Source organism: Rhinoraja longicauda, chromosome 15, assembly GCF_053455715.1.
Source record: "Rhinoraja longicauda isolate Sanriku21f chromosome 15, sRhiLon1.1, whole genome shotgun sequence".
Classification (NCBI taxonomy): Eukaryota; Metazoa; Chordata; class Chondrichthyes; order Rajiformes; family Arhynchobatidae; genus Rhinoraja; species Rhinoraja longicauda.
The window spans coordinates 16719527-16744000 of record NC_135967.1 but is presented as its reverse complement, the minus strand read 5'-3'; the positions used below and the strand labels follow the sequence as shown (position 1 = coordinate 16744000).

Here is a 24474-nt window from a genome sequence, read left to right as displayed (position 1 = left end):
CCCAAGGTAGGGTAACCAGCGCACATAGATTTAAGAGCCTGAGGACATAGGTTTAATATGTGGGAAGGAACTGCAGATGCTGGTTAAACTGAAGATAGACACAAAAAGCTGGAGTAACTCAGCGGGACAGGCCTGTCCGCTGAGTTACTCCAGCTTTTTGTGTCTATCTTTGACATAGGTTTAAGGTGAGAGGGGCAAGATTTAATATGAACCAAGGGGGCAAGCTTTTCCATTCAAGGTGGTGGGTATATGGAATGAGCTGCCATAGGAAGTAGTTGAGGCAGACATTATAACAACATTTAAAAGACACTTGGATAGGTACATGTTTAGAGGGATATGGAATAAACATGGGCAAATGTGGACTAGCTTAGAGAGGGCATATTGGTTGGAATTGAGAAGTTGGGCTGAATGGCCTGCTTGCGTGCTGTGTGATTCTGACTCCTATATCATGCCCAGAAGGTAGAAGAGAGAAACTGTCTTTAGTTCTTATCATTCAATAGAAAGATAGCATGTTTATGGTTTATTACGTAGTTTCAAGTCCAAGTGAAGAATTGATCTGTAAGGTTATGAGTGTAACATCCTCCAGGGGAAGCAGAGTTTCTTCCTTCAAGGATGTTGGTGATATATCTGGTTCACCCTCTCAGCTGTGTTAATTCTGAACCTAAATACTTGAATTTAAATTTCCAGAATATTGGTCATCAGCAATATTTGCTGTTATATTACATTGCAACCAGAATTGTATGAGCTTTCGTTTACAACCTATAAACTCATAATCTTTGGACCTGGAATCACAACTGTCCCAATTAACGATTGAAAATCCCAAATTCTTCTTGGTAACAAGTGTAGTCTGTGAGCAGTGTGAAATATTAATGTTTTAGTATTCTTTGCTGTCACTATGCATAAAGCTAGTGGGAAAAACATGAAACGTTTTATATTCTTTAATGCTATAACTGTCACAATTACTGTTCGTTGTGTAGAACTTAGTACTTAAATTGCAATCTGAGATGTCGCTCATTCTTTTTGTCTGCTATAGTTTGATTATTTGCAGTCAGATGAAATCCTTTGGTATTCAGAAGCATGATCGTTGAGCAGTGTTTGCAGAACCACAAATTCATGGCATGGGCATTTGTACCAATAGGCCTCTTGCTGCCATTCAAAAACAACTATGTAATTTCAGATTTCTTAGCTTTTCCCACAATCTTGTAAAACAGTTTCCTTCAATTAATTATTTAGTTCCTGTCTGAAGGTTATTAAATTTGCTTTCAAGATGGTTTCACAAAGCATGTTTGAGATTGCAATACTCTATTTTAAATCTTCACACCTTGGCACTGGTTTTTATCCTCTAGTTTTGAGACCAAGTGCCACTTTTTTTTAATCATAGAACATACATCAGTACAGCACGGGGACAGGACCTTTGGCCCATGATGTCTGTGCTGACCATGATGCTAAATTATATTTACCCCATCTCCTTCATGATTCTCTTGCATCTTCCCTTAACCAGTGTTGCCATGTAGCAGACTTCCTACGATGTTCTGGGAAATCTCCTCAACTTTCTCTCCCAGACTTTGGCATTCTTCTTAAGGTATGGTGGCCAAAATTAAATGCTATGATCTGGGTTGTGCTGACCTCAGCGACTGAAACTCAAGTCCTGGACCTAATTGTAATGCTGCAAGATAAGCAACTCCAGAACTTGTTGACGGAGAGGGCCAAATCTGGAGTGCAGCAGCAAAACACAATCTGTTTAAATGGCACCATTTGCCCTAGTTGGATGTGGTGCAGCATCCCAGATTCCATCTACCTGAATTTGGTTTGTAACACATAGGTTTGATGTCACTTTCCAGATTGTGCTGATGTATTCAGGGCTGCAAGGGTCTGTGAGATGAGCCCTCTGTGTCAGGCCTAGATAAACACAGATTTTGGCAGATGGTGTCCAGGGACCGTGTCAATGCAGTCGGGCCCATTGCTTCAGCAAAGTAAGCTATTTGACTATTAGGCTATATATTTTCAAATATATTCTTGGTAGACCCTTTGAATTGCCTATCTGCATGGGATCCAGAGTAGCAACTGATCTTGATGCATTCTGGGTTTTTTTTAAGTAAATTTCACCAAAATGTGGACATGCTATCCTCTCAGCACTTGATTTGTGAGCTACAGATCAAGAATTTTTTTTTGTTTTGTATTAAGTGAGTAAGTGAATCAATTTCAGAATCAAATGGCAGCTTGCAACTTTATGAAACTAATAAAACACTCTTGGGTGCGTGTGTGTTTGCAATCTATGGATTATATATTTATGACCATTGGTTCTTTGTTCCAAAATGGCTAGATTACCTTTTTAAAATATCACTTCCATTCTGAAATTTAGTATTTTTTATTGTGTTTGACGGATTGTCCTATGTTTGTGCGATTGTCTTTGAAAGATTTGCACTGTCGCACTGTTTCAGATGTAGCACTTCTAATTTCGTTGTACTGTTCGTACAATGACAATAAAGGCATATTATTTATGAATTGAAAAGCATACTAATGACTTTAATTGATCTGTTCCTTACTGTTCTGTGCCATGATTTGTTTGTTAAAGATGTATCATCACAATCTTAATGCTTTATTTTTTTTCATTTCTAGGAAGACGAAAAGATAAAGTGGGCTTCCAGATGGGATTACATTTTGGAGTCCATGCCACACACAAATATTCAGTGGTTTAGGTATGTTTTGCCTTTCTTGTAAATGCATATCAATCCCATCTGTATCTTTCCTGCACAAGGTTCCAAGCTTCTATTTGACTTGTAATTATATACAGTTCTCAACGTGTCATCCAGTTGAAGCACAGTAACGTAAGCTTCTCATAGATGATTGTAGTACAGCACGGAAACCCAGCCATGTAAATCTAAATTACGTTCCCTCAGTGGCAAGGATACCTGTTTGTTTTTGGATCAGGAGACCAAAACTATATAAAATATTCCAGGAATAGTCTCGTCAAGGCAATGTAGAATTTCAGCCAGGCATCTGTATACAACCCTTTTGTAATAAAGATTAATATATATTTGTAGGAATGAACTGCAGATGCTGGTTTAAACTGAAGATAGGCACAAAAAGCTGGAGTAACTCAGCAGGACAGGCAGCATCTCTAGAGAGAATGAATGGGTGACGTTTTGGCTCGAGACTGGTTAGAGATAAGGGAAATGAGAGATATAAACGATGATGTAGAGAGATAAAGAACAATGAATGAAAGACATGTAAAAAAGTAGCGATGATAAAGGAAACAGGCCATTGTTAGCCATTTTTTGGGTGAAAACAAGAAGCTACTGCGTCTTGGGTGGGGAAGAGATAGAGAGAGGGAATGCTGATGCTACCTGAAGTTAGAGAAATCAATATTCGTACCACTGGGCTGTAAGCTGCCCAAGCGAAATATGAGATGCTGTTCTTCTAATTTGCGTTTAGCCTCACTGACAATGGAGGAGACCTAGGACAGAAAAGTCTGTGTAGGAATGGGATGGAGAATTAATGTGTTTAGCATCCAGGAGATCAGGTAGGTTCAGGCGGACTGAGCGAAGGTGTTCAGCGAAACGATCGCCCAGTTTACATTTGGTCTCGCCGATGTATGAGTCCACATCTTGAACAATGGATATGGTAGATGAGGTTGGAGGAAGTGCAAGTGAGCCTTTGCCTAAACTGAAAGGACTGTTGGTGTCCCTGGACAGAGTCGAAGGAGGAGGTCTTGGGACTTCTGCGGTTGCAGGGGAAGGTACCTGAGGAAGGGGTGGTTTGGGTGGGAAGGGATGAGTTAACCAGGGAGTTGCGGAGGGAATAGTCTGCGGAAGGAGGAGAGGGGTGGAGATGGGAAGATGTGACTAGTGTTGGGATCCCGTTGGAGGTGACAAAAAAAATTGGAGGATTATGTGTTGTATGCGACGGCTGATAGCGTGAAAGGTATGGACTAGGGGAACTCTGTCTCTGTTGTGACTAGGAGGAGGGGAGCAAGGGCGGAGCAGCGGAGTAGAGATGAGACATGAGTGAGGGCCTCATCCAAGATGGGAGAGGAGAACCCCCATTCCTTAAAGAATGAGGACATCTCGGATATCCTGGGATGGAACACCTCATCTTGGGTGCAGATGCGGCGTAGACGGAAGAATAGGGACCAGGTGATAGAGTCTTTGCAGGAAGCAGGATGGGAAGAAGTGTAGTTGAGATGGTTGTGGGAGTCAGTGGGTGTGTAAAAGACATCAGTCGATAGTCTATTTCCTCTGATGGAAACTGAGATCAAGAAAGGGGAGGGAGGTGTCTGAGATGGTCCAAGTAAATTTGAGTGCAGGATGGAAATTGGTGGTGAAGTTGAAGTCCATGAGTTCTGCATGGGTGCAGGTGGTAGCACCAATGCAGTCGTCAATGTAATGGATTTAGAGTTTGGGGATGGGGTCAGTGTACGCCTGGAACAGGGATTGTTCAACGTACCCTACAAAAAGGCAGGCATAACTGGAGCCCATGCAGGTGCCCACAGCAACACCTTGGACTTGGAGTAAGTGGGAGGAGTCAAAGAAGAAGTTGTTACGGGTGAAGACCAGTTCCAATAGGCAGAGTAGAGTGTTAGTAGAGGGAAATTGGACGGTTCTGCGGTCGAGGAATAAACAAAGTGCTTTAAGGCCTTCCTGGTGGGGAATGGAGGTGTAGGGTGACTGAACTTCCATAGTAAAGATGAGGGAATGTGGGCTTGGCAAGCAGAAGTCATTAAAGAGGTGAAGGGCATGTGAGGTATCATGGACAGAGGTTGGGAGAGATTGGACCAGGGGGGATAGGATGGGGTCGAGCTACGTGAAAATCATTTCAGTGGGACAGGAGCAGGCAGAAATAATGAATCTACCAGGGCAGTTGTGTTTTAAAAATATTTGTCTTTCGAACTGGATGATACATCTCAAGTTGGCTTCAGTGACCTGTGTACAAGGGCACCCAGATCCCTTTGAACATGTCTGTGGCCCAGTCTCTCGCCATTTTTTAAAAAAATCCCGCTCTGCCCCACTTTTTCTCCACATCATATTGTATTTGCCTATTCATTGAGCTTGTCCTTATCTCGTTGAAGTCTCTTTGCATTCTCTTCCCTACTCATCATACCATCTAGTTTTACATCATCAACGATCATGGAAATGATATTTGATCCCATTTGCCAAATTGCTGACATAAATGAGGTAATTACATTCCAAACAATTAAAATGCGAGGGATTAACGGTCTTTTAATCATATGGATGTGACCAGTGGAGTTCTGTAGGGATCTGTGCCAGGACCTTTGAGATATATATAAATGACTCGGACATAAACACAGACGGGTAAGTTAGTAAGTTTGCAGCTCACACCAAGATTGCTGGGGTTGTGGACTGTGAAGAAGGCTGTCAAAGTATTCAGCGCAATATAAATCGGCTACAGTAATGGGATGAGAAATAGAGGATGGAGTTTAATCCGAGCAAGTGTGAAGTGTTGCACTTTGGTGGTCAAATTTAAGGGGAAATGTACAATGAATGACATGACCATGAAGAGCATTGATGTACAGTGGGGTCTTGGGGTCTAATCCATAACTCCCTGAAAGATAAATGGTATGCTTACTTTCATTGGTCAGGGCATTGTGCAAGAGTCAGTAAGTCATTTTGCAGCTTTTTGGGCTTCGGTTAGGCTGCATTTTGAGAATTGTGTGCACTTCTGGCCGCTCCGTTACAGGAAGGATGTAGAGGCTTTGGAAAGGGTGCAGAGGAGGTTTACTAGAATGATACCTGGATTAGAGGGAATTAGCCAGGGGAAACGTTGGACAGATTTGTATTATTTTCACTGGAACATCAGAGGTTGCACAGAGACCTAACAAAATAGAAGTATATAAAATTAGTAGAGGCATAGATAGATATAGTGGTCAGTCAGCACCCTTTTCACAGGATGCAAATTTCAAATACTAGAGGGCATAGCTTTAAGTTGAGAGGGACAACTTTTTTACAGAGGGGTTTGAGTGCCTGAAACCTGCTGCTGGGTATAGTATTGGAGGCAGGTACGAAGGTATCATTTAAGAGACTTTTGGATAGGCAGATGGATGCAGGGGATGGAGGAATAACGATTATGTGCAGGCAGATAAGAGATGGTCTTGGGATCATGTTCGATACAGACATTGAGGGACTAAGGACCTGTTCGTGTGCTATACTGTTCTGTGTTCTAAGTTTCAATCCCTATAATGCCTGACCAGTAACAGCCTGATCTGAGAAAGATCTGATAACATTGTTTGCTTTCCGTCCAATAGGATTTTCTCAATCCATCAGCATATTATCTATTCCATCACATGTGTGGGAGCCAGCGCTGCCGTCGCAGCTGCGGCTTGCCTGCAGTCCGTCTGTCTTTTGTGTTTTTTGTTGTTTTTGTATGAATTTGTATGAATTGTAGTTTTAATATGGTGTAGTGTTTGTATGTTATGTGGGGGGGAGGGGGTGGGAGGGAACGGGAACTGTAAAAAATTCTCTCTCCCGAACGGAGACACGAACTTTGTTTCTGTGTCGTGTCTCCGTTCCCAATGGGGCCTACCACCGGCCATGCACCTGGGACCGGCGGGCTCCACCTACCACCGGCCATGCACCTGGGACCGGCGGGCTCCACCTACCACCGGCCATGCACCTGGGACCACCTGGGGCCCGCGGCCCGGACTCACCACCTGCGGCGCTGGCTGCCTGCGGATGCTGCGGGAGCGGCTGCGACTCGTCTCCGGAGGCTCCGGCGCGGGCTGCGTGGATGTCGGAAGCCCGCAGGCCCCTGGGTGGGGGCCAACATCGGGAGCACCGGCAGCGGCAGAGGCAGCGTGTTCGCCCGCCCCGAATCGCGGGGCTTGGGTCGGCCCGCCGTGGACCTTTCACTGTCCGGCGTGGCCTGGAGTAGGCCGTGGACCTTTCACCGCCCAGCGGGCACTCCAATGTCGGGAGCCCCGACGTGGCAAGTTCAACAGCCTGACCGCGGGAGAAGACGGCAGGGGAAGAGAAAAGACATTCTGGCCTTCCATCACAGTGAGGAGGGACTGGAGGAAACTCACTGTGATGGATGTTTCTTTTGTTTGGTGTTAGTGTATGATTGTATGTGTTATTGCATTTTTATTGATTATTCTTATTGGTCTTAGTGTTTCAACTGCGGGTAATGTTTCATTTCACTACACATTTATGTGTATGTGACAAATAAACGACTATTGACTATTGACATGCTCAGTTAACAAGCTGAGTAGTGGTTTAACCTACCACACATTTTACCAAGCACCTACAAGCGAGGTGAGGGTTGTTAATAGAGAGCGAAACCTTGCAGGACTTGTCCTGTGAAATAGACACAAAATGCTGGAGTAACTCAGCGGGACAGACAGTATCTCTGGAATGAAGGAATGAGAAGGAGCCCATACCTTCTCTCCAGAGATGCTGCCTATCCCGCTGAGTTACTCCAGCTTTTTGTGCCTATGGTTTAAACCAGCATCTGCAGTTCTTTCCTGTACATTTAGTCCTGTGAAATAACTTGCATGGAGATTTGCATGGCTTGCCCTATTTCATCTTGTTGGTTTGATTAGAATGTACTTTTTTTAGTTCTGAATGGATTGTATAAGCCTTTGATAATTGGGGTCACGGACATGGCAAGGAATGTTGAAAGGCTGGTCTGTGCAAATATAGCAGTCGCTGAAGGAGCTACAGCCTTGGTCCCCAGAGCAACAATTGTTCTCAAGCAGTCAGACGAGAAGTATTCTTGAGTTTTTATGACATCAGGAATTTGCTTCGAATGATAAACTTGCATGAAAGACATTGCTAAAGCTTGGGAATAAGGTGGAGTAGAATTGCATACAGTGCCCTCCATAATGTTTGGGACAAAGACCCATCATTTATTTATTTGCATCTGTACTCCATAATTTGAGATTTGTAATAGAAAAAATCACCATGTAGAAATTACAGCAGTGTTTTTCATAGTACCCCCATTTCAGGGCACCATAATGTTTGGGACACAGCAATGTCATGTAAATGAAAGTAGTCATGTTTAGTATCTTGGTGCAGATACACACTTCAGAAGTAGTCATGAAAGTAGTCATGCATATCCTTTGCATGCAATGACTGCTTGAAGTCTGCGATTCATGGACATCACCAGTTGCTGGGTGTCTTCTCTGGTGATGCTCTGCCAGGCCTGTATTGCAGCCATCTTTAGCTTATGCTTGTTTTGGGGGCTAGTCCCTTCAGTTTTCTCTTCAGCATGTAAAAGGCATGCTCAATTGGGTTCAGATTGAGTGATTGGCTTGGGCACTCAAGAATAGACCGTTTTTTAGCTTTGAAAAACTACTTTGCTTTAGCAGTTAGTTTGGGATCATTGTCTTGCAGTAGAATGAACTGCCGGCCAATGAGTTTTAAGGCATTTGTTTGAACTTGGTGCAGATACACACTTCAGAATTCATTCTGCTACGACCATCAGCAATTGTATCATCAATGAACATAAGTGAGCTAGTACTTCAGCAGCCACACATGCCCAGGTCATAACTCTACCGTGTTTCACAGATGAGGTGGTATTCTTTGGATCTTGGGCAGTTCCTTCTCTCCTCCCTACTTTGCTCTTGCCATCACTCTGATATAAGTTAATCTTCGTCTCTTCTGTCCAGAAAACTTTTTTCGAGAACTGTGGTTGCTCTTTTAAGTACTACTCGGCAAACTGTAACCTGGCCATCCTATTTTTGCGGCTAACCAGTGTTTTGCATCTTGCAGTGTAGCCTCTGCATTTCTGTTCATGAAGTCTTCTGCGAACAGTGGTCATTGACAAATCCACATCTGACTCCTGAAGAGTGTTTCTGAACTGTCGGACAGGCATTTGGGGAATTTTCTTTATTAGAGAGAGAATTCTTCTGTCATCAGCTGTGGAGGTCTTCCTTGGCCTGCCAGTCCCTTTGCGATTAGTAAGCTCTTTCTTCTTAATGATGTTCCAAATAGTTGATTTTGGTAAGCCTAAGGTTTGGCTGACGTCAAACAGTTTTATTCTTGTTTCTCAGTCTCATTATGGCTTTTTTGACTTTCATTGGCACAACTTTGGTCCTCATGTTGCTAAACAGGAATAAACGTTTCCAAAGGTGATAGAAAGACTGGAGGAAAGACAAGGTGCTGAGAGCTCTCTTGCACCTGCATTAAGGAGGCATTTAAACAAACCTGAGCAATTACAAACGCCTGTGAAGCCATGTGTCCCAAACATTATGGTGCCCTGAAATGGGGGGGACTATGTATATACACAGCTGTAATTTCTACATGGTGAAACCAAAATGTATAAAAATACCCTTTAATAAAATCTGACAATGTGCACTTTAACAACATGTGATTTTTTTTTCTATTACAAATCCCAAATTGTGGAGTACAGAGGCAAATAAATAAATGATGGGTCTTTGTTTCAAACATTATTGACGGGACTGTACATGGAGTGGCTGACACATTGGTGTTTGCTACATTGTTCATTGGTACCGGGGGTTATTTATGATAATTAAATAAACATAATGGCAGTCTTTCCCTGGAATAAACACCAAAAGGATTGTCCTATAATGCACATGTCTTGGAATCTGCTTGTTATGAAAAAATATGTTAAAATGTGATATTTATTCGACCTGAATGTAAGCAGTGTGGCATTTACCAGGTTGCGTTCACACTTAAAACTCTTTGAATTCGTGAAGATGATTGTGAAGACAGGATTACCTGATTTTAGAGGAACTTTAGATGTATTTCTCTGGAGGCAATTAAAATTGATCCATGTAGCAGAAGGGTACAGAAATCTGCTTTATAGATTGGGATACATGTGGAGAATGTAGCTACCTTGGTGCAGTGCAACAAGAATTTGTATAATAGCAATAATTGCTGCAATTCATCCTGGAAATCCACGACATGGCAACGACTCTGAATTTGCCTTTTATACCAAGGTAGGTGGTGGGCATTCATAACAAGGTCATTTTGCCTCGCTGTGGATAAGGCTTTTCTATTTTGAAGGGCTAGCTCTTGCATATGGCTTTGGTCTCATATTTTGCGGACATTGAACGTGAACATATTGTCTAACTAAAAATTCGATTTGTCCCCCATTACAATAGTATGCTTGAAACTCTGTCAACGCTTGAACACGTGTTTAGTTCATTATCTCCATTAAACAATGCAGATAACTAACCTGTTGGTGCAAAGTGAGAATTAGAAAGGGTCGGCCACAAATTTTGGCATGGTTATTTGTAACATTAAAGTTAATGTTCTTATTTCTCTTTTTTTTAGTATCATGAATTCCCTTGTGATTGTCCTCTTCTTATCTGGAATGGTGGCAATGATTATGCTGCGGACTCTACACAAAGATATTGCCAGATACAATCAGATTGACTCAGCAGTATGTACTATTGTGGCATGTGTGGCTAAACAGCGGTGATAATTATGTCTTGGAAACAATGCAATGTGGTTTAATTTGTTCTTCCCGCACAATGCTTAATCTTATCGCATGAATAAGTCTTTGATTCACTTCTTTCGCCCATTTTATTCTTGTGCTCCTACAACAATTACTTATTATGACAGAATATGATCATTCAGCCCTTCTGGTTGATGCCAGCTCCTTGGGAGCAATCCCTTCATAATCATTCCTCTTATTTCCCCGTACCCTTGCATCTTGATCTCTCTGGCATGCTCCCTTGTGATTCTTTTGTCACTTTTCAATATTAAAGGAGTGATTTACAGGATTAGTTAACCTCCTTTGACTCGCAAAGCTCTACCGAGCTATCCTTTATATCCCTTCATGTTAATTATAAAATCATCAATGACTTTGCCTCATTTGCAATTTGCAGGTATTCCAAACCTTTGCAGTTGACTTGTGCTTGTGTATATGGGCAAGGCTCAGTGTGGGCTCATCTTAGCTCTTGCATATGGCTCTGCTCTCATATTTTGGGAAATTGTTTCCTTGTTCTGGACTGCTTGACTACTTTACAATCCACTTTATTTTAGTTCCCTGCAATGTGTTGAAAACTTCAAAGCACCTTGTGTGGAATACAACGCATCATCCTTTTATAAATTAATCTTTGAAATCCAGTGCATTGACAAGTACTACTGGTTGTGGTTCTACCAGTATTGTAAGCATGCATCAGTCCCACGTTTCCAGTCCCATTTATACAAAGGCCATTTTTCCATTGGATCTTATCACTGATTCATTATTGGTTTCCAAAGTGTCATGCTTTCCTCTTCCTTTTCAGCTGTTTCTGTAATTTCTGTTTGTCAGGATAGTAAAACTGACTTTCCCTCCTGTAATTATTGGAGAGACGAGGCCTTGCATCCCAGCCTCCCAGAGGCACTGCCATCTCTTAGTTTAATTTTTCTCCCACAGTTGTTAAACCTCTTGTAGCATGACATTTTCTTAGAAAATATGAGAAACGTTCAAAGAAAGGGAAACCAAGCTGATGTTTCAGATAGCAGCTTGTTATTGAGCTGAAATCCTTATCTCCAAAGATACAAACTGATCATCATTTGCATCATTTTTTGTTTCCAATATCTGCTGCACTTTAATTTTAAGCAATCCTTAATGCACCTCCTCCAACCTCATCTATTGCATCCGCTGCTCTAGATGTCAACTTATCTACATCGGCGAAACCAAGCGCAGGCTCGGCGATCGCTTCGCTCAACACCGGCGCTCGGTCCGCATTGACCAAACTGATCTCCCGGTGGCCGAGCACTTCAACTCCCCCTCCCATTCCCAGTCTGACTTTTCTGTCATGGGCCTCCTCCAGTGCCATAGTGAGGCCCACCGGAAATTGGAGGAACAGCAACTCATATTTCGCATGGGCAGCTTGCAGCCCAGTGGTATGAACATCGACTTCTCCAACTTTAGATAGTTCCTCTGTCCCTCCCTTTCCTTCTTCCTTCCCAGATCTCCCTCTATCTTCCTGTCTCCACCTATATCCTTCCTTTGTCCCGCCCCCTGACATCAGTCTGAAGAAGGGTCTCGACCCGAAACGTCACCCATTCCTTCTCTCCCGAGATGCTGCCTGACCTGCTGAGTTACTCCAGCATTTTGTGAATAAATACCTTTGATTTGTACCAGCATCTGCAGTTATTTTCTTATACTGCATATCTCTGGTGTCAGTTTGAGCAAACGTCCAAATTTCCCAAAGTTTAAAGCTGTAGGGAACATCTAAAATCACCATGAAGCCAGGTTCCAATGTGAGGTTTACTGAATATACAAAGCTGCCAAATTGCATCTTTGGAGTTGGTGCAGGTGAAAACTCTGCAGTGATATGATTTGCTTTATGAAGCCCTGCCCTATCGTTGTAAATGAATGCATTAGCTTCAAGCAATTTATTTTTTTTCTAACACCGATGCACTTAGCACACATGATGTCTCTGCAGGAGGACGCCCAGGAAGAATTTGGTTGGAAATTGGTGCACGGAGATATCTTCAGACCCCCCAGGAAAGGAATGCTATTATCTGTTTTCCTCGGTCAAGGAACACAGATCTTCATTATGATGTTTATCACTCTATGTAAGTGTTAAAGTACCAAGAGATTTGTACGAGTTAGTTTTGTGATGTTCGTATATTGCTTTAAATGCTTTTGCTTTTGAACGTTTCATAAGATTGGTTACATTGCGTTTGTCTTCAAAATATTGCAGGCAGTTCCATAAAGTGTAAAATGGGAGGGAAGAAAGATTAGTAATTTAAGTAAGGTGGCATGATAAAGTTTGAATGTGACTTAAAGTTTTGAGTTCCCATCACTTATGAACATAGAGCAGTACAGCCAGGAAGAGGCACTTCAGCCCATGATGTCTGCTGCTTTAAATGTAATTTGCTTAAATCTGAAGTTAAATTGAATGAAAAATAATTAGCTTAGTTACTTGTGAAGCATAAATGCTAGAAAATGGAGCCGATTGTTATCCATGAAGTGTCGTGGTCCATGTGAAAAGGTTACCTCCATAGTTACCTCTGGATCACTGCCAATGTTGAATGGGTAGTTTATAATTTTTTTAAGTACGTCATCATCTGACAAGTTCACGGGAAACTCATGATGATTATTTCACTTACTGATGAAAGTGATTGGGGCGGGGCGGGGGAGGGGTTGGGGGTGCGGGTAGTCACATTGTTGCTTGACATCACTCATAATCTAATCAAACGAGCACTCCTTTGGAGTGCTCAGCTCTTGCCCAAAAGAGACATGGAATGTTGAGATATATCTTTTTCTCTCGCCCTATAGTCCTTGCTTGCCTTGGGTTCCTTTCGCCTGCAAACCGAGGAGCACTGATGACATGTGCCGTTGTCCTCTGGGTCTTATTAGGAACACCTGCAGGATATGTTTCTGCTCGAATGTACAAGAGTAAGTAGTGCTCCACATAGCTACTTGTCCTTATCTATGTTGATATTGCAATTAATCAGTCAGACTATGTGATGAATGCACGATGAAGAGGTTTTGAAGCAATCTATGTTACAGTTAATGGTACATGTTACAAACCCTGGACTGAATCTTGCTGGAAGGGCCAGCACCCAGCCATTCTCGGCGAGTTAGGCTTTGACACACACGAAGTGCAACTTCTTGACAAGTGTAGCAAGGCAGCGAGGAGCTTTGAAGGATATCTTTTCCCCAACATTGCACTCACTCATTCTATCTCAAATGGTCATGGTCTGCAGTTCATTTTAATCTTCGCCATTTTGTTCCTGGTGTCCAAGATCTCAAATTCCATTGAGAATCTTCAGCGTTCTGGTTTTCATTCTGCAGCGTTTTAATGGGGAATTGTCCCAGTTTGTGATTTGCAATGTTGTTGATTTCTAAAGTGATTCTTAGCCCGCAATTTAGAAGGGAAAGTGCGTCTATTATTAGGGTTTTGGTTTACTGCCCTGCTTTCAGTTTGTTTGCCCACTCGTGATGTCTTTTCAATTTTCCTAATTTCAACTTGTTTATTTAAAATTAAAACTTTCTGATGGTGGCACAGCAATGGAGTTGCTGCCTTACAGTGCCAGAGACCCGGGTTCGATCCTAACTACGGGTCGGACTTTGTATGTTTTCCTTGTAACAGTGTGAATTTTCTCCGGGTGCACTATTTTCCTCCCACACTCAAAGGACATACAGGTTTGTAGGATAATTGGCTTTGGTAACATTGTAAGTTGTTCCTTGTGTGTAGGATAGCGCTAGTGTATGGGGTGATCGCTGGTTGACGTTGACTCGGTGGGCCAAAGGCCCTATTTCCATGCTGTATCTCAAGTCTAAAGTCTTAACAACCTGTTCAAATATCGGAACTTTAGCATAACCCACAGTGACTGGTGCACTGACCTGAGCTGCCTGAGACCTAGTTAAATTCTACTCACTGCTACCTGACTTGTGTGTAGAGACCTGGTGAGATTGCTCCCTTGCATTCAGTCCAGGTAAATATGAACATGCAGGTGGAATGGGATTGTTCCCATAAGATGCAGCTTATTGCATTTGAACCCAGAGGTGCAGCATGTTTTGTCTAGAGGTTTATCTCCTTTATTGAATTTGTCTGTATCTGTACATGAAGACCTGGTTCCGCAAGAATCTGAGTGAAGTAAACGAAGCTGCCTCTTATCCATTTTTAGGCATTTAAATTTAACAGCCTCATTACTGAATGTTCTTCCAAGGAGAATAATCTTTTCCACTTTTACCCTATAAAACCCTTTATTTTCCAAACAAAGACATTTGTTCAATATCCTCTCATCATGTTTTGCTTCAGTGAAACTTGACCCACTTGCCAGACACATTTCCATTTCTGGTGCTATGATTTGCTTCCCTGAAGTTTACTTTGGGATGGGGAAATGTTTTCTCCATTACAAATTACATGATGTGAAAACTTGCGACAACAAAGCTGCAAACATACATTTGATTAATCATGTTCAGCATGGAAACGGCATTAGGCTTAAAGGTTCCACGCATCGGTTAAGCTCCATACAAGTCTCTTGGCACCTTTAGTAAACTCGCCCCATCAACATATTTGACTACATGAATTATTCAAACAAAAACAAAACACGAGTGCAATTGCAAACTCTGTTTCATTTGGAAGTCTTCTTTTACGTATAACAAAACTGTCACTAGAATCTACTGTTTCTTGTCCGAATGGTTGATTTTCATAGCCTTGACCTCGGGGGCTACAAAAGATTTTCTTGCAACAAATATTTTGCATGTGTTGGTTGTTTTCAGTGGGAATATCAGTTTAACATTGGAGTTCTCTCTGAAAGAAATATATTTTGGAAGAGCAATGCTGGACCATGGAAATGGTGTGTGGGGTAGAGCTTCATTCAGCAATTGATCACTGCCCATAAAAGCAACAAACTCGTGCACAACAGTATTGAATTGAGAATTGATCACTGTTCATTGTATTAAACATTTTCCCCAAAACAAACTTCAAAAGTAACTAATGAATTGGTTATCTTGGACATTTGGAAAGTGCTGGTGCTCAAGGCAATATAAGGACCAAGTTTCACATGATCTTTACCAGTGTTTTGATTAGTCGTTTTGTTCCTTCCATAGCATTCGGTGGTGAGAAGTGGAAAACCAATGTTCTCTTGACTTCCTTTCTTTGCCCTGGGTTAGTACTTACCATTGTTTTCTAATTTATTAAAATTTGTGTTTGGCTTTTATATTTTAATGCGCATATGTTGGATTAATTGACTGCAGGTATTTTTAATGTGTGTGTGTGTGTGTGTGTGTGTGTGTGCGCGCGCGTGCGCGTGTCTTTCCATTACCTTTAATCTGATTTTAAGACTTAAAAAGAAGATTCTTGAACTTCCTTGTGCCTTATTGTTGTGCTCCAGTTAAACATAAGTTAGAGCTTGACCAAGCCAAGGTTTTGTTGCTACCTTGCTGAGAGTACGACCTTGAATTAATGTGGGATCCTGAATTAATCCCATTCATTAATATCAGTTTAAATGAATGTAAAAGTGGGGAAGATGTAACTGTGAAACCTTTAGTCCCATGTTCAGTTAGCTAATGAATCCTCTGCTCTGCTACTTTTAAGACTACGATCTTTTACTTTCATTCACAGAATTGTCTTCATTGATTTCTTTGTCACAAACCTCATCCTCTGGGTCGAAGGATCATCTGCTGCCATTCCCTTTGGAACTCTTGTAGCAATTTTGGCAATGTGGTTTGGAATTTCAGTCCCGCTGACTTTTGTTGGTGCTTATTTTGGATTTAAGAAAAGGGTGAGTTTAAAATCATTTAATACAAGTGTTCTTTCATATTAAACAATGATGTATGGTCCATGCATGCATTTGCAAAACTGGGAAAGATAAATTCTGATGGATCCATTTTGATGGAGTTAAGACCACAGATGAAACCAGGTTTGTGAAGGGAATATTTTGAATTAAGATAGGCAGTCATTACACAATGTGTCGGAAAGAACTGCAGATGCTGGTTTAAATCGAAGGTAGACACAAAATGCTGGAGTAACATAGCGGGATCTCTGGAGAGAAGGAATGGTTAATGTTTCGGTCGAGACCCTTCTTCAGACTGATGTCAGGGAAGTGTGCGGGACAGACAGAATGTAGTTGGAGACAGTAAGACTGGTGGGAGAACTGGGAAGGGGAGGGGATGGAGAGAGAGAAATCAAGGACTATAAGTCAATGTTCATACCGCTGGGGTGTAAGCTGCCCAAGTGAAATATGAGGTGCTGTTCCTCCGATTTGCGCTGGGTCTCACTCTGACAATGGACTAGGCCCAGGACAAAAAGGTCAGATTGGGAATGGGAGGGGGAGTTAAAATGCTGAGCTTCCCGTTTTCCATTATAGATGAAGCTCTCACTAGGGTCTCATCCCAAACCTCTGCTCTTGCTCCCCCTCCGCCCATTCATAACAAGGACAGTCCCCCTTGTCTTCACCTTCCTCCCCATCAACCTTTGCATACACCATATAATCCTCCAACGTTTTCGCCACCTCCAACGGGATCCCACCACTGGCCACATCTTCCCATGTCCACCCATTTCTGCTTTCTGCAAAGACTGTTCCCTCTGCAATTCCCTGGTCAACTTGTCCTTTTGCACCCAAACCACCCCCTCCCCTGGTACTTTCCCCTGCAATCGCAGGCGATGCAACACCTGTCCCATTACCTCCCACCTCAACTTCATCCAAGGACCCCACCAGTCTTTCCAGGTGTGGCAGAGGTTCACTTGCATCTTCTCCAACCTCATCTACTGTATTCGCTGTTCCAGGTGTCAACTCCTGTACATCAGCGAGACCAAGAGCAGGCTCAGCGATTGTTTCGCTGAACACCTCCGCTCAGTCCGCCTTAATCTACCTGATCTCCCGGTTGCTCAGCACTTTAACTCCCCCTCCCATTCCCAATCTGATCTTTCTATCCTGGGCCTCGTCCATTGTCAGAGTGAGACCCAGCGCAAATTGGAGGAACCGCACCTCATATTTTGCTTGGGAACCTTACACCCCAGCGGTATGAACATTGACTTGTCTAACTTCAAATAGCCCTTGCTTTCCCTCTCTCTCCATCCCCTCCCCCTTCCCAGTTCTCCCACCAGTCTTACTGTCTCCACTACATTCTATCTCTGTCCCGCCCACTCCCCTGATATCAGTCTGAAGAAAGGGTCTCGACCTGAAACGTCACCCATTCCTTCTCCCCAGAGATGCTGCCTGTCCCGCTGAGTTACTCCAGCATTTTGTGTCTACCAGTCATTACACAAGTTCAAGCAGAAGTAACTTTGTTGGTAGGATGATCGTAGTCAGGACACCAAAACTCCCAACAAAATTACGGGACTGACCACTAGGATCCTTTTCGTCAGAAGCTGTCTTTGAATTTTGGTTTTCCCAGAATTGACATATAAAAATCAAAATGATAAAGATTGCAGGAAAACCAGCAAGGTATTGTTTAAAAACTAAATTCTTTATCAATATGATAAATCTGATTTCAGGAGTAGCCATTTATGCTGCTTCATCAGGTGTGTGTAATTAGGTCGTACAAAACTTGTAACTACTTCCCTCCCAAACCTATCCCTAATTCTGTTTTCACCATCTTGACAGGCAGTGAACTCTAGATCCTAACCACCAAGAAAAATAATTTAATTAGCTTTTTGCACTAATGTCTTATTTTTTTCTGATCTTTGGAAATATTGTGTAATTTATATATAATTTGCTTTTGTGTGTTGTCCGAGTCTACCTGTGATGCTGCAGGCAAGATTTCCATCGTACCTGTGCCTCACTGTGTGCATGTAACAAAAACTCCACTTGACTTTTGCCTCATCCCCCTTGTATCTTTTACCCAAAATGCTCAATCTTTTAGAAAAGTGAATCTTTGGAATTTGAGTTAAGATGGAGGTCAGTCAGTTGGAGAGACAGGAATCGGCTATTGAATGCTGCTGTGGAGGACTGACTATGATTTAAATTGCTGCAGTCAATGAAAAATAAGTTCCAGATGTAATATAACTGATTCCTGCATTCTTTCATTCAGTGCTTGCCTCTACATCTCTTCCCCGCCCCCCATCAGATGATGAAATCTTTTCTAGTCATTCTAAAAGAATGGGAGAATAAGCATGTGCATAACTCTGGTTGAATCAAGTCCGTTTCATCCCACATCGAAACCTTGACTAAAGTTTGAAGCATTTTCCAGTTCTGCTGTGCCTCCGTCCCTTGTGTTTTATGCACTTGTTTTGTTCTTCCTGTAACTTCAGCTATTAAATCTGATGAATAATAATTTGTCAGAGATTTTTTGTAATTGATTTGGTGTGCTTTGTTTTCAGCCCATTGATCATCCGGTCCGGACAAATCAGATCCCACGTCAAATCCCGGAGCAGTCCTTCTTCACCAAGTCACTGCCGGGCATTGTCATGGGCGGCATCTTGCCCTTTGGCTGTATTTTCATTCAATTGTTTTTTATTTTGAACAGCATCTGGTGAGTTAAATAAATTTAAATCTCATTCTTTTTTTTAGCTTAAATATTACAGTTTGAAATATGCATAATCTGTGATGATGGGATAACGAGGCAAGTATTCATTTCAGATAAAGCAATACCTGGAGAATCTAATTTTCCAGGCACAATGACATTTGTGTACAGGAGCTAAATACACACTGGGTTCATGAGCAGTTCCATGCAATCTTAACTCAAGGGTCACAGCCAATGAACTGGTTGAAGGCACGAGCTGTACCTTGACAGTGTTCATATGTTATAGGAGCAGAATTAGGCCATTCGGCCCATCAAGGCTAATCCACCATTCAATCATGGCTGATCTATCTCTCCCCCCCTAACCCCATTCTCCCACCTTCTTCCTATAACCCCTGACACCTGTATTCATTATAAATCTATTTATCTCTGCCTTAAAAATATCTATTGACTTGGCCTCCACAGCCTTCTGTGGCAATGAATTTCACAGATTCACCACCCTTTGACTAAAGAAATTCCTCATCTAATTCCTAAAGGAACATCTTTTAATTTTGAGGCTATGACCTCTGGTCCTAGACTCTCCCACTAGTGGAAGCATCGTCCACATCCACTATATCAAGGCCTTTCACTATTTGGTAAGTTTCAATGAGGACCCCCCTCATCCATCTAAACTCCAGCTAGTCGAGGCCCAACACCATCAAACGCTCATATGTTAACCTATTTATTCCTGGGATCATTCTCGTAAACCTCTCTGGATCCTCTCCAAAGCCAGCACATCCTTTTTCAGTTATGGGGCCCAAAATTGTGCCTTACGCAACTCGTAAAGAAAGGCTTGAATGAATATTGGTGCATTTTGTTTTATTACCCTAAATTGTAACAGTGATACTAGTTTTCAGTTCTGTGTTTTGTACTCTGGATGGATTGCGGTTCCCTGTGTTTGACGATCTTTTCAGGATTTGTAACTATTTAGTAACGTTGCATACTCTGTACTTGTAACTATCCAGTACAAGGATAAAGTGTGGCTTTACTACATTTGGTATATGTAATATTAAGCAGGGAATCATTCAAATTCTGGACAAGTCATTTAACCTGCTTAGTCACCAGGTCATGGTCACATGGTCACTGAGTCACCAGGTCATGGTTTCAGGTTACTCTGGAGTTTCCAATCATGTGTTCATTGCTCCTCCTTCAGTTTGATAGGATGGACTCTCTGCATTCTTGGATCTGTTCTTCTTTTCAGATGATAATTTGAATGGAGGACTCGCCTGCCATTGAAATTATCTAAAACATCTTAACGGAGAATGGGAATAATTTTCCTGTTGCCCACTACCAGCAAAATATTTCACTAGATCCATGGGACGGGTTTGGGGTTAGCAAGCTGGCCATTTGAGAACTCTGATCTACCGAGGGATGTATGGTTTGGAGAAAGAAAATGAGTACTTAAAGAGGATGTACAAGGCAAAATTTAAAGAATGGTGCGTGCTTGGAACTCGCTGTTAGGGGCGGTGGTGGAAGCTGATATGATAGTGGTATTCATCTATAAAATCTCATTTAACAGCACTTGGTCCGTGCTATACCTTGATGATCGGCTCATCTAGGTACTTAATTGTTGTGAGAGCTGTTTCCCGGCTGTAGCCCGGGTCCCTTCAACTACATTAACTACCTTATCTATGTCTGCCACATATAGGCATCCTCCAACTTGAACACCCAGGTTACTCTGTTCCTCAAAGCTCTCCCGTTCACTGTCTTGCTGGTCCTCCCATCGTGTATTGCTTCTTTCAGATTCCATCTGCCATCTCTCTGCCCATTTTAACAACACCACCACCAATTTCTGTTTCATCTGTGGAACTTACAAGTCTTGCCTCCTAAATTTGCATCCAGTCTTTTATTTGAAGGACAAGTCAGGGGCCTGGTGCTGGTCCCTGTGACACGCCCCTGATCACAAGGTTCCAATCGCAGAAACAATATTTCACACTCTGCCTCCAATTATGAAACCCATTTGCTAAACTTGCCCAGGAATCTCATGAGTTGAAGCATTTTGGACCAATTTCTCATGAGGGACGTCGGAGCCAGAGTAATCTCCCCTTTGCTTTCCACCGCCGCGAGGGATGCATCTTATCGGAGGATTTATTCATCTTTAAGCCCAGTAACAAATGTGATAACCTTTCTTTTTATGGTAATTTGTTCTAGAATGTCATTGTCCACCTTCCTGAATTCTGAGTATAATATACTGTGACTGCATTTTTTAGTTTTGTCATATCATATCATATCATATCATATATATACAGCCGGAAACAGGCCTTTTCGGCCCACCAAGTCCGTGCCGCCCAGTGATCCCCGTACATTAACACTATCCTACACCCACTAGGGACAATTTTTACATTTACCCAGCCAATTAACCTACATACCTGTACGTCTTTGGAGTGTGGGAGGAAACCGAAGATCTCGGAGAAAACCCACGCAGGTCACGGGGAGAACGTACAAACTCCTTACAGTGCAGCACCCGTAGTCAGGATCGAACCTGAGTCTCCGGAGCTGCATTCGCTGTAAAGCAGCAACTCTACCGCTGCGCTACCGTGTCCACCTGTGATATGGTTGCTTGGCATTTGCTGTCTTTTCTGCCTCTATCACAACAGACCAAAATGTCTATATTGGTTGTTGTGTCAAAAAAAATCTTCAAATCCTCAGGCTAAATTTTTTTGAATTGCTCATAAACAGCAAGAGAGTTCTTGGCTCAAGTTCAGTAGCGGTGATGTATTATTTTGGTTTGTGAAAATCGGCCGAATACTTTCGGTGTAGGTGTGTGGGGGAATACTGCAGTCTCTTGCAGTGATTTGCAAATGGGAAGTATCACATGGAGTAAACCAGTGTATAAAATGATGGGAATGAGGGGCGGCTGTTTCTCAGAGTATGGCACTGCAGTGGTGAGATTGTGTGGGGGAACTCAAGACCATAAATCGGATGCCAGTCTTATAAAGTGAGTCAAGGGTACCAACCGGACTTGTCGCCTGCTTTATTAATCCATTTGCCCTGGATTCTCTCTCCACTCATTCCTTGTCCCATTTTAATATAATACTTTCTGAAAAGTTAAACACAGCAGAAGCTTAAAAACCTGAAACCCTGGAAGTGCTCAGTCTGTCAGCACAGCATCTGTTAGTAACCTCTCACCACAAACAAGATTGATGCTTCATACGACTTGTTGCAGAAACAAACTACACCTCAGTAAGAATGGAGAGCAACAAGTTTACAGCCACACTTTTGGAATTCAAAACTTTTCTATGCCGAGTGTGGTGGGTATATGGAAAGAGTTTCCAGAGGTGGTAGTTGAGGCAGTTGAGGCAGTTACAGTAACAACATTTAAACAATATTTGTACAGGTACATGGATAGGGAAGGTTAAAGGGTGCTAGAGATGGGCAAATGGGGCTATCTTAGATGGGACATCTTGATCAGCATGGACACGTTGGGCTGAAGGGCATGTTTTCGTGCTGTGTGACTATGACACAAGAACTGTATTTGCTGTATTTGCTGCAGCCTCTTTAGAAGTTTACTTTTGCAGTTAACTTTAATTTTTTCAGTATTTCTTGAGAGAGGCAGTTAGTGCTTTTGCATTAGAATTGTCTGAAAGGTCATAAATGAAGCATTATATGCTTTTTCTCTAAAGATATTGCTTCGCCTGTGGAGATCTTTGTGCATTTGCTGCAGAACAAGCTTGATGGGCTAAATGCACAATCTGGCCAGTGTTCCTAGGTTTATTTCAGATTTCCAGTATCAGTAGTTATGTTCTTTGCAAGACAAAATTCTGGAGTAACTCAGCGGGTTAGGCAGCATCGCTGGAGAACATGGATAGTTGACATTTCAGGTTGGAACACTTCAAACTGATGCTAGCTCCAGGGATGCTGCCTGACCTGCTGAGTTACTCCAGCATTGTGTCTTTCCATGGTAAACCAGCTTCTACAGTTCTTTGTTTCTACATTATGTTCATTGCAATTGTTTATGTGCCTGGTTGTGTTGTTGAAGATGACTTGGTGGAAGGAGTGCTGCTTTCAGCATCAGCTATGTACACATAGTGCGTATAACTGTACCCATTTCATTGCAGGTCTCACCAGATGTACTATATGTTTGGTTTCCTCTTCTTGGTGTTCATCATTCTCCTCATCACTTGCTCAGAAGCCACCATCCTCCTGTGTTACTTCCACCTTTGTGCAGAGGTGCGTACTCCCAGCTCCAGTTGGTGCTTGTTAAAATTGCAGCATGCAATACTGAAATGTGACTGCACAAAACCTCTCTCAAGCTTGAATATTCTGACATTGAACCTGCACAGACATTCTATCTCTATTCTATGGCTCTTAGGATTCATTCCAGAATTTATTCTAAATATGTCAGCTGCTTTATCACTGAGTGGTATGTTACGGCTAGGTCGACGGTAGTTGGCAAGTTTGCTAGTTGTCCCTGGGTGGTCATCTGGGAGTCATCATCCCCAAAGCTCCATGCAGCTTGTAAGGTGCTGGGCTTAGCTGTACTAACTGTGGGAGGTGTGTGTGAATCCCAGGCTGAACAAATGGGGAATGTTGGCTATGAGCAGGCCGTGGGGTCTGAGTGGCGCCGTGGGGTAAGGGAATGCCAGGAGTCCCCGCAGCCTGTACATGGCTAAGTGTGTGGATTATTTTCTGGTAGTTTAGTCCCTTCAGAGAATGGGGGGATATAGTTCACGTGGTAGCGGAAGAGATTAGTTTAACTTGACATCCAGTTCAGCATATGGGCCGAAGTGCCTGTTCTTGTTCTGTTCTGAATGAATTATTCATTTTTCACAGCATCTTACTGATTTTTTTGTTTTGAATCTCTCTCGCTCCCATTGGACCTAGTTTGATATTTTCTATTTTTACTGCTTTGGTTTTCCCCTCGTGTAGTTCAGTGTGTGTCTTTGAGAAAAGTGTTTTCCCTGTTCCATTGTGCTAAATGGAGATATTTATCTGACAGTTCAACGTTTAACTTCCTATTTCCTGCACATCCTGAGTTTTGTCACCACTTCAACGGTCGAAATGTTCACCATTGTTATAAGTGTTGGAAAGTACTTTAAAGGATTCTGGAGTGAAGGTAGATGATGACCCTTCAGTCAAATTGATTTGGCCCATGTGAAATCAACCGGTGAAGTTGCAGTGGAACAACGTGTAGCCTTTAAACAGAGATGGTTCAGGTGCAGCCTGGGGACAGGTGAGGTAGTACAACCCATAGCTCCTATCATGACAAAAGAGCAAGATGTGTCATGTAAGTGCTTCAGGTTGGATGTTAACAGGTAACTGCGAATGGACCTGGTGCCCTGCTTCTGGCTGCCACCTGGTGGCTGCTGTGTGTAATGCATACGCGGTCTTTGGGCAAATGAAGGATTACTTTTGACAGTGGTATTTTTTCTGTCTTTGAAGCTTAGTCATGTGGGGCAGTTCTGAAGAGTGCCATCTTTCAGCAGCGCCGTACCCCAACAAAGACCATATTCTTTAGTGGAAAATGAGGAAAGCAGCCACTGTTTTGTCTGAAGAAGGGTCTTGACCCGAAATGTCGCCCATTCCTTCTCTCCAAAAATGCTGCCTGACCCATTGAGTTACTCCAGCTTTTTGTGTCTATCTTTGGTTTAAACCAGC

The 24474-nt window shown here is 42.5% G+C and overlaps 1 protein-coding gene across 1 annotated transcript in view; it reads left to right on the top strand.

Annotated features, from left to right (window-relative positions):
* Positions 1 to 24474, top strand: part of LOC144600547 (transmembrane 9 superfamily member 2-like) — a 64225-nt gene that overhangs the window by 32101 nt on the left and 7650 nt on the right. Inside the window, exons 8-15 of the mRNA XM_078412241.1 lie at positions 2620 to 2699; positions 10254 to 10362; positions 12362 to 12494; positions 13201 to 13320; positions 15484 to 15541; positions 15998 to 16157; positions 18698 to 18849; positions 22935 to 23046. Of these exons, the coding sequence (XP_078268367.1) occupies positions 2620 to 2699; positions 10254 to 10362; positions 12362 to 12494; positions 13201 to 13320; positions 15484 to 15541; positions 15998 to 16157; positions 18698 to 18849; positions 22935 to 23046 (924 nt within the window). The remainder of the gene's footprint in view (positions 1 to 2619; positions 2700 to 10253; positions 10363 to 12361; positions 12495 to 13200; positions 13321 to 15483; positions 15542 to 15997; positions 16158 to 18697; positions 18850 to 22934; positions 23047 to 24474) is intronic.